This window comes from Apaloderma vittatum, unplaced genomic scaffold, assembly GCF_000703405.1.
Source record: "Apaloderma vittatum isolate BGI_N311 unplaced genomic scaffold, ASM70340v1 scaffold11166, whole genome shotgun sequence".
Classification (NCBI taxonomy): Eukaryota; Metazoa; Chordata; class Aves; order Trogoniformes; family Trogonidae; genus Apaloderma; species Apaloderma vittatum.
This window is the reverse complement of record NW_009723381.1, coordinates 1-15733: the sequence shown is the minus strand read 5'-3', so window position 1 is coordinate 15733 and position 15733 is coordinate 1. Positions and strand designations below refer to the sequence as shown.

At 42.5% G+C, this 15733-nt stretch overlaps 1 protein-coding gene across 1 annotated transcript; it reads right to left on the bottom strand.

Annotated features, from left to right (window-relative positions):
- Positions 1-2217: 2217 nt before the first annotated feature.
- On the bottom strand, positions 2218-14009 carry DCAF4 (DDB1 and CUL4 associated factor 4). Its single transcript, XM_009872098.1, has 12 exons — positions 13916-14009; positions 12143-12300; positions 10633-10715; positions 9675-9777; positions 8552-8695; positions 7845-7894; positions 6501-6580; positions 4914-5009; positions 4705-4802; positions 3836-4012; positions 3515-3629; positions 2218-2618 (listed from the first exon to the last, which is right to left on the bottom strand). Exons 2-12 carry the CDS (start codon positions 12191-12193, stop codon positions 2425-2427), a joined length of 1191 nt encoding a protein of 396 aa, XP_009870400.1. The 5' UTR covers positions 12194-12300; positions 13916-14009; the 3' UTR covers positions 2218-2424.
- Positions 14010-15733: the final 1724 nt, after the last annotated feature.

The following is a 15733-nucleotide window of genomic DNA, read 5'->3' as shown; positions in this document are numbered from 1 at the left end:
TCCAAAGGCGCTTGAAAAATGGAAGGGGAGAGGAGTGCATTGGAAATGAACAACCCCCCCCCCACAAGATATGCTCAGGCTTGCACTGGGCTTGTGAAGGGAATCTCCCTGTGGTGGAGTTGCACTGCAGGGCACTTGTGCTGCTTCCTTTTGGAGGAAGCCAACCCAGAGAGACGCTCATTGCCTGTGCTCAGTGAGCTCAGGCCACTAGCAAGGACACAAAGGGATGCATTGGCTGCAACATCAAGCCCTCAAGAAGCTCTTGGAGAGCTCATGCCACAACCCTGAGCGCCTCATCCCTGTGAACAGGGCTGTGCTCTTGCTCCAGCTCACGCTCCTCTGGAAAAATGTTTTGTGACCAATTGAAAAGTTTTGTCAACCCACTTGTTTAACTGCCAATACTCCTGCTCACTTACAGTCTAGAGCTTTCCCTGCACAAGCACCAGCGTGAGGTGGAACAGAGGCTTTCTCCAAGGGCAGCAACAGGATTGCTTAGCACCCTGCTGTGCCTGATGGACCAACAGAGCATCCCTCACCTCCTTTGGGCTGCAGCAGTACTACACCATCTCTTCAAAGTACCTACAGCCACCCCTACCTAGCTCCTGCCTCCACTAAGAGAGCAGATATTCTGCTGGAGTAACTGCTGCTGGAAAATGTTTCTGCTCCTTGATGATTTCCCTGCCCCCTGGAGCAGGCCAGGTCGGGGCCAGAAGGGTTTCAGCGACAGCACAACACACAGCAAAGTTGGGAAGAGCATTAGAAAACATATTAATTGCACCTGCTCAAAAGATGGAGCCAGGAGACAGGTTATTAGGCCTGTTTTTTCTTATCCTCTGAATGCAATTTGGTGAAGTAGAAAAGCGGAGATGCGGACTCACAAGCCCCTGGCTCTCAGCACTGCTGCACCGCTCTGCAGTGAAGGCGCAGGCCAGTGTCCCAGGTGTGAGTGCTGCAGCAGGTACGCCCAGCTAGCGCCCACACCTGTAGCAGTCAGCAGCATTGCCTTTCTCTGTGCACGTTCAGCCTGTATGTGATTCCAGGAGGCGCTGAGAACGCAGACACTCAGCCTGGCTCCGACATGAACATCTCACTGAGCCACCTGGACACACCCTCCACCTTAAACATGCTGTGCAGCAAGGGTGTGACTAACCTACCCATGTGCTCACCTGCTGACCTGGCAGAACCTCGTGGGAAGTAGCATCTCTGATGACACAGTTGTGTATCTGAACGCTCTTAAGTGCGTACCAGGATGGACAGGTGCTTCCTGCATTCCTTTTCCAAAAACTTGAGTGCAACATGTCTCTCCCTGCAGAGCTCATCAGTAGCCCCACCCAGTTCACGAGGGTCTTCACCTACCGTAGGCTCCTGCTCTTGTCCTGGTCTCTCCAGTTCCTAGCTGCTCCTGCTCTTGTCCTGCTCTCTCCAGTTCCTAGCTGCAGGATGGTCTTGCCCAACCCAGACTGGTTACCAGGAAGGAGCTGGAAGTAATGAGGCTCCACAAGATGATAATTGTTCTCAAATGTAAATACACGGTCACTGAGCTGGTGCTATAACTTCACAGGTGAGGGCCTGGTTGTACCTCTGCATGCAAAAGCCCCTCCTCTGCACAGGTGATGTCACATCACCAGGGGGCTGTGCTGTGTCCAGATCTGGCTTGTCTCCAGGTGCAGGAGCAAGCCTGGCGTTCCAGAGTGCTGACCAACCCCTCAGTTAGGGAGTGCCCTTGGTTAGGAAACACGGTGATAAATTACCAGGGACATTCAGCCTGGCTACTGGAGCAGGAAAGGGGCTTCGTTCTACATCTGCAGCCTTTGAAAGGAAGTGGTGGCAGGGCAGTGGCACGCTACCATCTTCTGAAAAGGACAGGGTTTAGCATGGCCCAGGTCAAAGAACTGTGTGAGTGGGGAAATAGCTGCTCTCAGGACAGCTTCCAAGCACACGTGTAGCAGAGACAGCTGATGCAGGGACCCAGACCAAAGCTCCTCCGAAGCCCCAGGACACCTGTAGTGTCACCTTCTCAACACCAGCTACTTCAGTCTGCTAATCCACGCTGTTGCAGCAGCTTGCTTGCTTGCTTTGGAGATGTACCAAAGCTACATGGTTATAGGACCAAACTAGCATTAAGTTAGAGCAGTCTTCTGACAGGAAATTCAGTTGCCAGCTTTTCAAAGCTTACAGCTACATTTTAAAGAGGTTGAACATTGCCTAAGAAGTTAATCAGCATTCAGCTTTTATTTACAAGATGTCCGAGATTATATGCAGCAAGACTTGCTGAACCTGCTGAAGGAGGTTCAGAATGTCAAGGGTAAAGCAGATGCAACAGCAGCACATAGTGACTCAACAGCATCGGCGACCGGTGCAAAAAATGTTGAAGTCATGTATAGGCTGGCAGCTTTGTAGATTGGGTCTGAAGAGAATATTGCATCAGTTATAGGAGAAGTGGTAGAGATCCTGTTTGACAGCCATGAGTAAGCCAGGAACTCCTCGGCTACCCCCAAGTCTTGAAGAAAACACTACGCTGGGAATGGCATCTTTGGAGGATGGGTGGGGAGAAGGGATGGTTCTAAGCAGCTGGGCATCTTGGAGACTCCAAATTCTGGTGTAGCAATCTTGACCAACTGGAAAGGAAGGAGCACCAGAATTCAAGATTACACAAAAAAGTACTTCACACAGCTCTATAAGATTATCATCACAGAAACAGAAGGTCTGTGTGGAAAACCCCCTGACCATTTCTACACACACTAGAAGCCAAGTGCTTATCAATGTTCTACACTGCATACTGCAAAAGGGGGAAAAATGTGTATTCCCTATTAGGCAATAAAATGCATGATACATCAGTATTTAGAGTGCTTTCCTCATTATCAAGCTCCTAAGCCAAAAAAGGAGAGAAAAACTCACTGTCAGATTATCAAAAATTCTCATTATTCCATCACTGTTTGACAAATCCAAGGAGAGGAGGTCACTGTTTACAGTGGCATTGTGAAACTTGGAGGATTTAGGAGGTTTGCTTCATTTATTGTGATTTGTCCTCCCTCTGCCGCAAATAATGACAAAAAATTAAACCTCAGACTGTAGCCAAGTGTATTCAGAGTAAATCTGAGTGGTACAGTTTACAAGGCGTTGTGCTTTGACACTGGTGCTTTGGTCCCTCACCACACTACCTAGGTAAGCACCAAATAAACATAGAGAGGTTCTTTAGTCTATCAAAGTTATCATCAAGTCTCCTGTCTACACATTGTTTCCCTGAATTTCAAAATCGAGTGTATTCTGCTCTGCTCTGGAAAGGATAATGGGACTTCTGCAGGACACAGCAGATAAGCCGTTAAGCGCTACCCAGGAGTTGTTACAGTAGGTGTGTTCCCATAACATTACTGCTTCATTTTCATAGTATATTAAAGTCTGTCTATGGCTAAATTTCATCTGAATTGTAAAGAACTAACAGCTCCCAGCAGGCGAAGCTAAGAAATGCTCCTCAGGCACAAGAAAGTCACTGCCATATGCACTCTACGAGTACCTGCTGTAAGAAGTCCTTCCTCCTCATTCACATGCAGAGGGAGAAGAGCGTATTCATTGTGATGCCCTTTGTACTGTTGGACGCACTTTGCTGTTCTCAGGTCCCATAGTTTTATCTGCAAGTTGAAGCAATTGTTTAGAAGAGAATGTATTAATAAAGCAGAGAGCACTTGATGGTTGATAAGTAAGTGGATCTGGAAGAGGACCCACCTATGGAACTACCACACAGTTTGATACTACCCCCAAAGAACGGACATCCACCCTCAGGACTGGGATGAGCTCCTGCCAATGCCCAAAATAACAAAATGCAACAAATCCATACCTTTCCAGCCATATCTGCTGCCATAAGGTAATGTTCAGCCTCAAGAAGGCGAATAGATGTAACTGCTGACTCATGGAAGAGACGAATTGCTTTCCAGCTCTGGCCTTTCCGGCTGCGTTGACGCACATCAATGCTGAAAATCTCACCTGAGCGGCAGCCGTTGTACAGCATTGGGGTCTGGAAGAACCCAAGAGAAAGAAAGGATCTTGCAAGGTACACAGACAGAATTTATGTCAAGCTGGTGAGCTCTCTGATGCAGTTGTCAAATTACCTTATTAACACGAGCATTAAGAACCAGCTTTTTAATTACACACTACAACATTTTTCAAACAGCTCATTAGGTTTGTTCAAATCTCCGCTATTTACTTTAGCTGTAAAAGCTCAGCTAGGTAAGCAGGAATTCAGTCTAATGTGACAGGAAAACAGAACTGGAATTCGCATATTCCAATTTCACGCTTCTCACTAAATCTCTGTGAACAAATCCATTAGTATTTTGTAGGGGTTTTCTCCTACTTGATGGAGGTGATAATCTGAACGTTAACAAAATGCGCATTTGCCAAGACCAAAACAATTTTACAAGGCGTTGTTATTGCGCGCTTCCTACTTCCTTCGTTTCCTTATTACCTCTGTGCAATGAACAAAACTAGCCCTCTTGCCACAGAGGCTGAAATCAGTTAATCTTTCCTGTTGCTTTTCAATTGTGTACGAGCATCAGACCGTGTCAGCTCTGCTGCGGAACAGCTATCAAACAAACAGTCGTTCTGTTCACAGCCTCACATACACCACGACGAGTCCTGTCACAAACAGAACAAAACCTCCACCGACGAGGCAGCGCCCTGAAAAGCCAAAGGCCGTGTGCTGCTTCTTACCTGTGTGGCAAACTGTTGTGCCAGCACGTCGCTGCTGGTTCCAAACGTCTGTCGATGCCCTGTCACTACGTTGGTCACAAGAACTCGTCGTGTCAGGCCTAAGGGAGACAGATGACGTTCGTTTAGCTGTGGTTTGGGTAGCAGCTGCGAGATTAACGCAAGAAGCCTTTCCCAGCGAGGGAGAAGCGGTTGCCAGCCTTGCAGGTCACCTGTGCTGAAGCAGTTGTCTGCTTGGGGATTCAGGCACCAAGCACAGGACCAAGCAGTGGATATCTTGAAGCTGCACAGCATTCCCGGTCGATCTCCTAGGAGAAAGAGGAGCAGCACATGAAGTGTCTGTAAAATGTTAGGACAGGATGATAACTCAGAATGCCTCTCTGGATTTCCATACTTCTTTCAACTTTTCAGTTTAGGGAAGAGACAACGTTACCCCAGTTAGTGTCCCTGTGCTACTCAAGAGACAGGAAAGAGAAAAATAACACCTGCCTTACAGCACCAAGTAAGCCATTTTTTAAAGATAAGTGGGCTTGAAATATAAAACATTTACGTTTATAAGCTGTATATTAGCCAAAGTCTAACGTGCAAGTTCTTGGCCTGGCTACGGAATAAAAAAGAAAAAAAAGGTTTGAGTAAGTAACAATATCCTAGATTGGACCGTTACTCACATAGCTCCTGCACAAACTCCGCTAATTGACATAAAACTTAAGTCCTTGGTTTTCACTTCCTTCTTGGCACATCCACCATGACCATACATGTCAGGCAGCAGAGGTGACATGTCTAAAACATTGTTTCAGACAGTTTAAGTTCTACTTTGCTTCCAGCATCTACTTAGCAAGGTTCTCTCAAACCAGCAACTTATGAAAAGTGAAGTAAGTCAAGAAACTTGGAAACACCTAAACCAATGGGAAACATGAGACAGGAGGATTTCAGTGGAACTTGGGGCACCTGATGATGGTGAAGGGCTTAAAATATTCTACAGAGCAACTGGGCATGCTGGCCTAGTCACCATCCATCTTCAGTGACCCTGCAAGTTCATGATAACCCTACAAATCTCTTTCTTTTTTTCAAGGCTGCATAAATAGCCTGACATTAAAAATTTAAAATAGGTCGATAGCTCTTATTCATCACAGATCTCCTCTGCATAAACTCAACTGATCGTGTCTGAATGGAACTTTGGTTAGAGGACTGTACCGTGTGACTCGAAGAAGCATGGCTCTGACAGCTATCGAGAAAGTGCCATTAATAAAGTCCTGCCCCCAGAACATTGAACAAACAAATACATAAAGATATGGCTACAGCCATCAGACTTAAGACATAGGATTCTCTAAATCAAGCATGCTTACACACAATGAGCATGAGCTGGCACAAGGAGCTATTTACCAGCTTTCCACCACTGAGCACACTCCAGTAGCTGCTGTGAGAAGGAATCCTGCAACAATTCTAGATAGCCTATAAAGAAATTTGAGTACTTCTTGTGTGCAGCTTCTGAGTATTAGTTACAGGCCAAGCTACTCACGAAAAATCTCAAATGTTTGCTTTACAAGTGAGGTGTTTTCCTCAGAAGCTAAAAATAAACTAGTGCTCTGAATACTGCTTGTGAATTAATTCTTACAGTAAATACTTTCACCTGTTCATTTCTTAAATTGTTTCAGACTTTCTAAGTTTTAGAAGAACACAACAGTCTCACCAGCTACTGAAGTGTGAAAATAATCTTCCCCATGCAGTCTTTTCATACCATAGCTGCTGTCAAAAATCAGAGAAAAAAAGAGAAACAAAACACAACGAAACCAAATTACCTGGGTTAGTGCTGCTGAAGAGTGATGCTGGAAGCAGACTGGCACAGCCTGGTGTTTCTGCAATTCCCATAAGGCACAGCTTGCTGAAGTGAGTTAAGGCAAACAAAAACTTCTCCCTAGAACAGAACAGGCTGCCTAACATTTACAGCTGCGAAAAGCAAGATGCTCCGACACAGCCACAGATGACACCACTTTCCCTTTGAGACCACTGATGTGCCTTACAACTTCCAGTTAAGCCTTAACTTTTCGTTTCTTTCATAGGAACAAGGGAGAAAGAACTCCAGTTCTTGCTGGTGTACTTTCACTACCAGAAAGACAAGAGGAATACTCAGGTATCTTTCTAATGCTAGGAAAAAACCAACAACCAAACAAAAAAAAGCATGGCCTACACAGATCACGCTTCTCATCTTCAGCTGCTGCATTAACACAGACCTGTTCTTCATGGAGATGAGTTGGAAAAAGAGAAGCACACATCAGGGGGGCAAGGAAGAATCACTCTGGATTACATTAAAATACTTTCTAAAGATGATACCAGTATAAATAGGATTTGAAAGCTGCATTCCAGGTTCAGTGGGGTAAATCTGTGACATGATTAGAGGAAAGCAAGAAATAACCAAACCGAACAATCCCCAAGCCCTCACGCACTGTGATCAAGCTTGGTGAGCTCCTGCCACCTTCTGGACCAGTCCTGAATCGCTTGGCTTTTCTCCTGAGCCCCTACAGACATTTCTATGTAACTTCTCTTTTGGAACTGTAACAGCACACCTGTTGCCCGCCATGTCTCCTGTTAAAACCCCCTTTTCTTCCTCTCTTCTGGGCTTTTCGCTGTCCTTTACTGCTTCCTCTACTATAGCATCAACCTTCGGCTTCTTCCGAGCTGGATCCCCAGAACCTGCTGCGAAAGTTGCAGAGCATGATGCCAACGAATCGCTCCCATTCTCCTCTTGCCCCAGCAAGTCTGGGGATGGTTTGCAAGAGAAACCAACCAGCCACTTTCAAAGAGCAAGTTAGTTGCCTTCATGCTCTCTATTGTTCTTTTGCCCCAGCCGATTTTTACACATCAGATCATTTTGGATATATCTACACTATGTGTGAAGTGACAAGTCTCTGGGGCAGGGAATATGGTCTTTCACCTACTATTAAACTGGAACAATTAAACTGGAACCATACATCTTCTCACTAGCTCCAGCATCTTTCAATTTTTATAGCTTTCTCTTGCTTTCCAGAAAACTTAATTTCTGAGGCAACTACAGGAGAGGTCTCCCTGGAAGTTAGTTCTGTGCAGCATGATGCAGATTTGTGAAAGCTGAACTGAAATCTTTCTTTTTTTTTTGAAAAGGATATAAAACATGAGAATCTGGATGAGTCAGTGATGCCCAGCACACAGAATTCACCTTCAGACACAAGACATACTATTTTTGTGATCTCTTCTTCAACTCATGAAAGAGTATTTTCATGCAAAGATGCCATCATACAAAGCACCAGGCACGCTTCCTTAGCCCCCTAAACAGCCCAGTAATGGGACATGAGCATTTTAGCCTCATACTCCTCTTAAATGCAGGTGAGAGAGCAGCACTGAGAAGTCTGTCCTAACACAGACTGAGGCACCAAGCAGATCCTACTACTTAAGAGATCATCTTCAAAAGAATTTGAGCATTGAGATTATGAAAGCCTGTTTTAAATATGCTTCATGTTCAAGGTTAAACACATTTTCCCAAAACTATTTTTAAGGAAAAAAACATGCATATCTTAGTAGTTTCTGGCCCTTAACATCAGTTTGGTGGTAAGCACTATCCTTGGAAGCTGGTATTTCTAAGTAGTCTTCTGTTCTCATTGCAGCGTAACATTCCTGAGAACTAACACTGGTACTGAGAACATCCAGAAAGAAGTTTACCGTGATTCCGTGCCTATCCAAGCTTCACATTGCTTGACTCTTGCATGCTCTCCTCCTAACCCCTTCCCCAACCCTCATGCATTTCCACCAGCACTACACAAGAAGAGCGTTCTGAGAATGCAGTAAAACCGAAAGAAGCAGGAACAGACCACAGTACTTTTCGGTTTGTGAAGTAGAGGTTGTCATACATCTCCACAGCAAGAGACTCCTTCCCCAAACCGCTGAGGTTGATGATACCATATTTACATCCTCCGTGCTCTACATCATTCACAGTGAATATCCGTTCACAAGCAACATCTGCCTGTAAAATAAAAACTTACTGGTCACACTTTCTGGAAACTTACAGGAAAACACAGCTTGAGGGAGCTGCATTGGGTCTGAAATGAAACAACACATTAATTCTGATCCCTTTAACGCCATTTGCTTTTCATTTATCTCTATAAACAGGGGCCAGCTCCTTTTTATATGCAGACATACCCCCCCCCCAAAAAACCCAAAAAACCAAAACCATGAGGAAGAAAAGAGTTTACTGCTTGAGTAACAATAAAGACTCTTTCCAATTCCATCAGCTCTAGACACTTAGTCCGGCTGGTAAGAAGCACAGACTCGTATTGGTAGAGGACTCGCACCAAAAATTTAAACCTTATCACAAGTGAATGTGAAATTCTCCTGCTGTTGGATCACAGCAAAAAGGCTGGTGCAATATTGCAGCTTCTCTTTTATAACACCAAGTTTCTGACTCCCTTCTGGCTTCTGCTACCTACACAGTGTTCTGTTCCCAGGGCCAAGAGCTGGTCCTGGTGAGATTCCTACATTGGCTCTCAAAAGTATTTGCTCCAGAGACCTCTGCTGCACAGGTGGTACCAGCAAAACCAGTAGAAACTGCCTTCAGGTCGTGAGATGTAAAATGATTACTGATGTTTACATAGATTCTCTGAACCACAGACTTTGCCACTTTCCTCTTTCTCTTAATCCTCTCCACTCCCACTTTCAGCCCCATGCTATTATTCACTCAACTCCTGTTCAATTCCAACAGAACATATTGATCACTTAAAAAAAAAAAAAAAATCAACCTTTTCATGATTTTCCATTCTAGGGAAGAAACATCCTCTTTCTACCTAGTTTAAAACTGCAGAGGTCAGATTTTGAGAACTGACACAACACCAATACCACATCTCTGAAAGCAAGATTTGACCTATGGGATTTGATTACAAGATTCTGAATTTTCATGGTGGATGGGCTCTCTTTATCCTAAAAACTTAACAGTTCTCATAACTTACCACAATTATTTTAAAATTGTTGGTTCCAGCAACGGAGGAGTCTGGACTGTGAATTTCTATCTTCCTCCTCTGCATACAGTTCACTTTTAGTTCATGGACCAGCCTATAAAATCCAGAGGTGGGGGGAAGAGAGAACAATTCAGGTAAGCCTAGGCTTAATGCCAATGAAAAGAATTCTAGACAGAATATCCAGAACTGCTTCTGATCACAGAATATAAAATACCCAAACAACTAGCATGCTGCAATTTCATTTGTATAATCCATAAACACACACATCTTCCACGTTCGTGGGATTTCTTCTGGTTATTTTGAAGCCCAGCACGTCTCCAGTAGCAGAAACAATAAGGTAGCAAGGCACGGGAACCTGAGCTACCTTAGCTGTTCTAGCAGGGGGCAGGAGGAATCGTTATGCCAGCTGAGGAACATTCATCCAAAGAAACGCTGTACTGTACTCATAAAAGCACAATGTGGCAAAATAGCATGTATAGAGGGGGGAAAAAAGTGAAGTTTTAAACTTCATTTATCTGGGAAACCTCTTCATTTGAATTCTCATCATTTTAGCAATCTGATTATAAAAGCAAAAACCTATTTTTTTGTTGTAAGTAATATGTTCTTCTGTTCTAAGCAGAAATTGGGGGAGCTGGTCTGAAAATGTAACAAACACATTAATTCTGATCCCTTTAACACTATTTGCCTTGCATCAATCTCTAAAAATTGTGGCCAGCTCCCTTTTATATGCAGGCACAGAAAAACCACAACTAAGAAAAGGATTTATTCCTTGGGCAGAAATAAATACTCGTTCCAATTACATTGGTTCTAGACAGTTACTTGGGCTGATTGGAAGCAGAGACTGGAGGATCCTTCCCAAGTACGAAATGCAAAAAGCCTGACAAAAACAGCTGCACTAACAGCAGCAGAACTTGGTGTTGCAAACAGAAGACAAATGAAATTGTTGTACCTGCAATAACTTGTGGAGCTGAGCAAACCCAGCTGCCTTTTCTGTAACAGCGCAGACGAGTTCAGCCCAGCCCTTGTCGTTTTCTGGAGGAGAGTAAAATGAAAGTGTACTCAGTTATTTGCTTGTTTACAATTCTAACAAGGCTCTGAGTCTTAGATGTTTGAGACAGGTAACTTTTTCCTCTAGCCTACACACATTAAAATTTTCAGAACGTCTATAAAATACATTCAGCACCATCTGCCTGGTCTATTTCATAAGTTAAACAAGAATACATTCTTGTGAGATGTGGGGTGCTTCTATAATTACAAAAACTGGAGAGAAAAAAAAACAACACATGGAACAACAGCCATTGTTTTTGCTTGACATCATCAGCAGTACCACCTTGAGGTGTGAAGTCACCTTCTGTTTTCACTGTAACACCTTAAATTCTTACTATACAGTAGAATTTTCTATCACAACAAGATGCTATTAACTATGCAGCCTTACTGCCACGCTAAACTACTTTTCCACGCATTGATTCTTAAAATTTCCTGCAAACACTTTCTGTGGAGACCAAAGGATAGAGTACTTTGCAGAGTTACAGAGCAAGAAATCTTTTTGGTAATGCTCACACAAAGCAAGTATTTATGAGCCAAAATGTTATTGTCTGGAAGCCTAATTCAGATGTCTGATCCAAGAGCCAGATTTGAAGAACACGTGTATATCCATGGTTCCCATTAACATGGTCTTCAGCTTTTTGATTATCTATGAAACCTAAACTTAGCCAAAAGAAAAAAAAAAAGGAAGCCAAATGCAAACCAACAGCAGCACTTTCACAGGGAAGACTGAAAAGCTGCATGAAGTGAGAAATTCAAGAAAAAGAATCCTCCTCACTTCTTCCAAATGACGTTAAGCCGAGTTGTGATTTGTAAAGTTATATGAGAACAGCTTTCAGATAATTAAAAATCATCCTTGTTGGGTTTTACTCAGATTACAGATACACAGTATCAGCATTAACTCTGCTGTAACACTTTATGAAGTGTACAGGCTTTCCCTGCATAAACCTAAGTCTTCCCTTGATTTTACCTGTCCAAAAGAACACTTCATGAAAAAGCCACTTCCATAAAATATCATTACTATCGTTTCTTCAGCATCCAGGAATATGATCAATACATTTATTAAACATATGGGAAGCTTAAAATTGAGACCTCCACTTTGGCAATTCAAGGCAGGGATTTGAAATCCAGCGTCCGATGTTCCGACTCAAGTGTAACTGTTGGACAATCTGCAATTCCAGGCACAGTTCCCTTCTCTTTACAGGTTTTTTGTTTATAATTACTCGCTTTCATTCCTGTCTGGAATAGCCAAACAAAAAGCTTCAAGGACTATAAATTCTCAGGAAAAAGCAATTTTTTTATTTCTTCAGACATCTTAAGGAACAGCACCACAGTCAGAATTTAAAAGCTTTGGTTTATAATCTGTCCTGGGACAGAGCACAATGAAGCTAATTGCAATTTTTTTCAGAACGCACCTTCTTTTGTTTTTCTTCCTCTTCTAAGAGTCTCAGCCTCTTGCATTCCATTGCCTTGTACTGAATGCTCTCCTTGGTGAGTGGGTTGTAGTTATTATGACCAGGCAGGAGGCGAAAATAGCGGTTCTTTTCTGAGTCATAGTAAAACCCCGGCAGTTCTTAGGGGAAAAAAACCAACAAAACAAAACCCACAAAAGTAGCAAAATCTAGGCAGAATTTTACGGATAACTAAGTTTGTTTATTGTTCTTTGGCATCGCACATCCTCATGGGAATGTCAGAGTCACAAGGCTTAAAGCTCTCACTTCCAGGAGGTTCCAAGCACAATAACAACAGACTAGGAGCAGAGGACAGCCACTTAAAGAAGAGAAAAGGATTATTTACAGTTTTCAAATGCAGTGCCATTACAGATGAGATGTCACCACTGATGAAGAAGAAACTCAGATCACAGAAGCAAAGAGGACAGGTTTTGCTGCAGAACCAAAATGAGCTTTTTTCTTAAATCAATTACAAGAGGATGTTCTTGGTTAAAAGACTAGATATGGCAGTCTCAAACAAATGGAAACAAAAAAAAATCACCAGCAAGGTATTACCCAAACCGAATTAAAGTGGCTCACTGCCCAGAACAAGCCACTTTTCTTCAACACATAGAAGAAATTTAGACACAATTAAATGCACCTTTGGACAACAGACAGAGAGATGAGAGAAACAGTCAGTTTTAGGGCTTCAATGGCTGAGTAAATTCATGGAGGCAGACAGACAAAATACTTTGACAGGTTCATAATGGCACATCGTCTCAAGACAATAGATTTTATTCAGAAGAGCTATGAAGAGCTTTTATTTAAACTTTTACCTGCATTCCAAGTAACCACTTTTTGCTGCTACTTAGAATTCAGCTACTTGAGAGCATCTTAAATTTCAGCTTAGTAACAAGTGACCAAAGTTTATTCAGGTCAACAAAAATGTAAAGTTACTGAACGAATCAGGAAGGTTCATAAAAACTCACTGAATTTAGTTTACAGAATCTAATTACACAGCAATAAATGACTTGTAGGATACATCTCCTGACATGCTCACAACCTCCTAAACACAAGAGGGTGATACACAAAAAAGATCTCTTTAAGCTTTGGCTTTGTTTATTGTTAAGAGGTCAGTGTGTTTCAGGACCCTCCTCCTGTGGAGAAATATGTGCTCCCACAGGCTTAGCTTTTGCTTGAGTCGTTTAATGAGTCAGGAAGCCAGAACTCAAACGGGTCATCTTCCTCAACAGCACTGCTACCTCATCACGTCTGGTTTCACCAGTCAGCTCCCTGATAACAACCAAACATTGAGCCAGGGTGCATTGCTTACAGACTACAAAATAACACACCGAAAGCATAAACCGAGATGATTACCTTCTCAAAGTGGTGGATCCTTGTGTCTTTTATAAGACTGAATAACTGGACACAAGTTATATTTTTTTTATATGCTCTCTTATTTCCTTTGCTTACTTAATGTTTTTATTGAAAGATGTCTTTTATAACATCTTCAGCACAAACAAGAAAAGAAACAAGGTTTGTTTCCTTCCCAAAGCACTGTGGTCCTGAAAGTGCATTTGTCCCTGTTCTCTAGATCCTCACTTAGTACATTTTATATCACCCAACATTACTTTTCTCTATAAACTTTACCACTTACACTCCTCCTATAATCCCATACTATTAATGCAGCTAAGACTACTGTTTTCATATGGTTGGCACACAGATGCTGATTTTTGACCCGTTAATGTGGCCTCTTACCTGGTGCTACAGAGCTCTGTGTTAAACTGGACGAAGAAGGATCTCCACTGCTGCTGGGCCCTGCATTCACTGAGGTCTGCAGTTCATCCTGCTCCAGCCTAAAAAAAATAGCATTGCCTTCAAGATGGGCTTCATGATTGTCCCACACATCTTTCCCACAAATAATCTAGAAAGCAGCTTGTTATTGCCATTAATGGAGTAAAATTTTGCAGGGCTGTGATAAGCACACCGTGAGTATCACCCTACACTCAACTATGAACAAAGGAAACAGTAAAAATACTCAGCTTAAACACCTCTCAAGAGCATTAGAGATACTGATATCTTAAAAGTTGTAATTAGTTGCTAAAACATCAGAGGTGGCTGCTGATTCTGCAAGTGTCTTTAGCTCTTTTCCATGAAAGATTAATTCTGGGCATTTTACCACATCCCCTGACTAAAAGAAAAGCACGTAAGTCTTCACTGCATAAAGTGAGAGACAGTGTGGCAAAACATCGATGTCAGGTCAGAAATATTTTGCTATTCTCTTCACCACAAGCATTTTGTTGATGAGGTTCAGAACTATACAAAATAAAAGTTTAATCAAAACTCCAAGAAAGGTCTCCACTTGTGTAATGAACATTGCAGTTGACACAGTAACTGCACCTTTCTTCTTTTTGAAGTAATTTAAATGGTCACATTCAGTACCGATGAGCAAAATTCCACTGGGATGTTTTCTGAATCACCTACAAAATTCTCACTTTTAAAGACAGGTCTTAGCATATGTCATCTTAAAAGCATTAGGCCAAAACGTTTTGCAAGAGTTGTAATCTATTGAAAACAAAATGACAAAGAAATTCTAGTTCTAGTAGCAGCTCTATTGCTGTTTGATAACACAATTTTGAAGAGTTAAAGAACATAATCAAATTGACAAGGGGAAAAACATCTCACACCAAATTCAAACACTTCTATGTAAAGCTTTTTAATAAAATCCTTTTAATTCTGTATTCACTGAATTAGGGTCCATTTGTATTTCTAACTTTTCAAGCACAAATACATCTAACAAGGCAACTCATATGTATGTGTCTCTCTAAAAATATGTTTAAAATAAATGTTTGGAGCATTAAAGCAAAGCATTGGCCTCTTTTATTACTGCAAGAGGCACTAAGGAAAGAACACAGGGAAGAAAAAGCCATAAAAATAGCTCAAACATAGCCAAGTGTAGGTTCTAAACCGTACTTTTCTGAAAGCAGCAGTTTGAAAGGCAGTGAATTATTCCTGAGACCTTGTTTCAGTTTCCTGATCTCCTTTACTTAAAATGCTTTCAAACTTTCAGGAAGATCCTTTAATGACAGTTTTTACACTAGTAGACCTGGAGGCATTAAACAAATGGGCAGGTGAAATGAGCTACTTACAAACATTTTTCATCCCTGAACTATCTTCTGCATATTGATGTAGAGTTTACAGACGATGAGGCACACCTCTAGAGCAGCTCATGGAACCATGTCTCAGTTTAAAATCCATACGCAGTTGTGAACATACAACAGATTTCCAGAGCCACAGAATGGTTTGGCTTGAGAGGGGACCAAGATCATTTAGTTCCAGCCCCGTGCCATGGGCAGGGACACCTCCCGCTAGACCAGGTTGCTCAAAGCCCCGTCCAGCCTGGCCTTGGGAGGGGGCATCCACAGCTTCCCTGGGCAACCTGTGCCCGTGCCTCACCACCCAGATAGTAAAAGAACTTATTCCTAATGTCTAATCTAAATCTAAATCTAAACCCCGCCCTAGTTCAAAACTGTCACCCCTTGTCCTACCATAGAATCACAGTATCACATGCCTCTG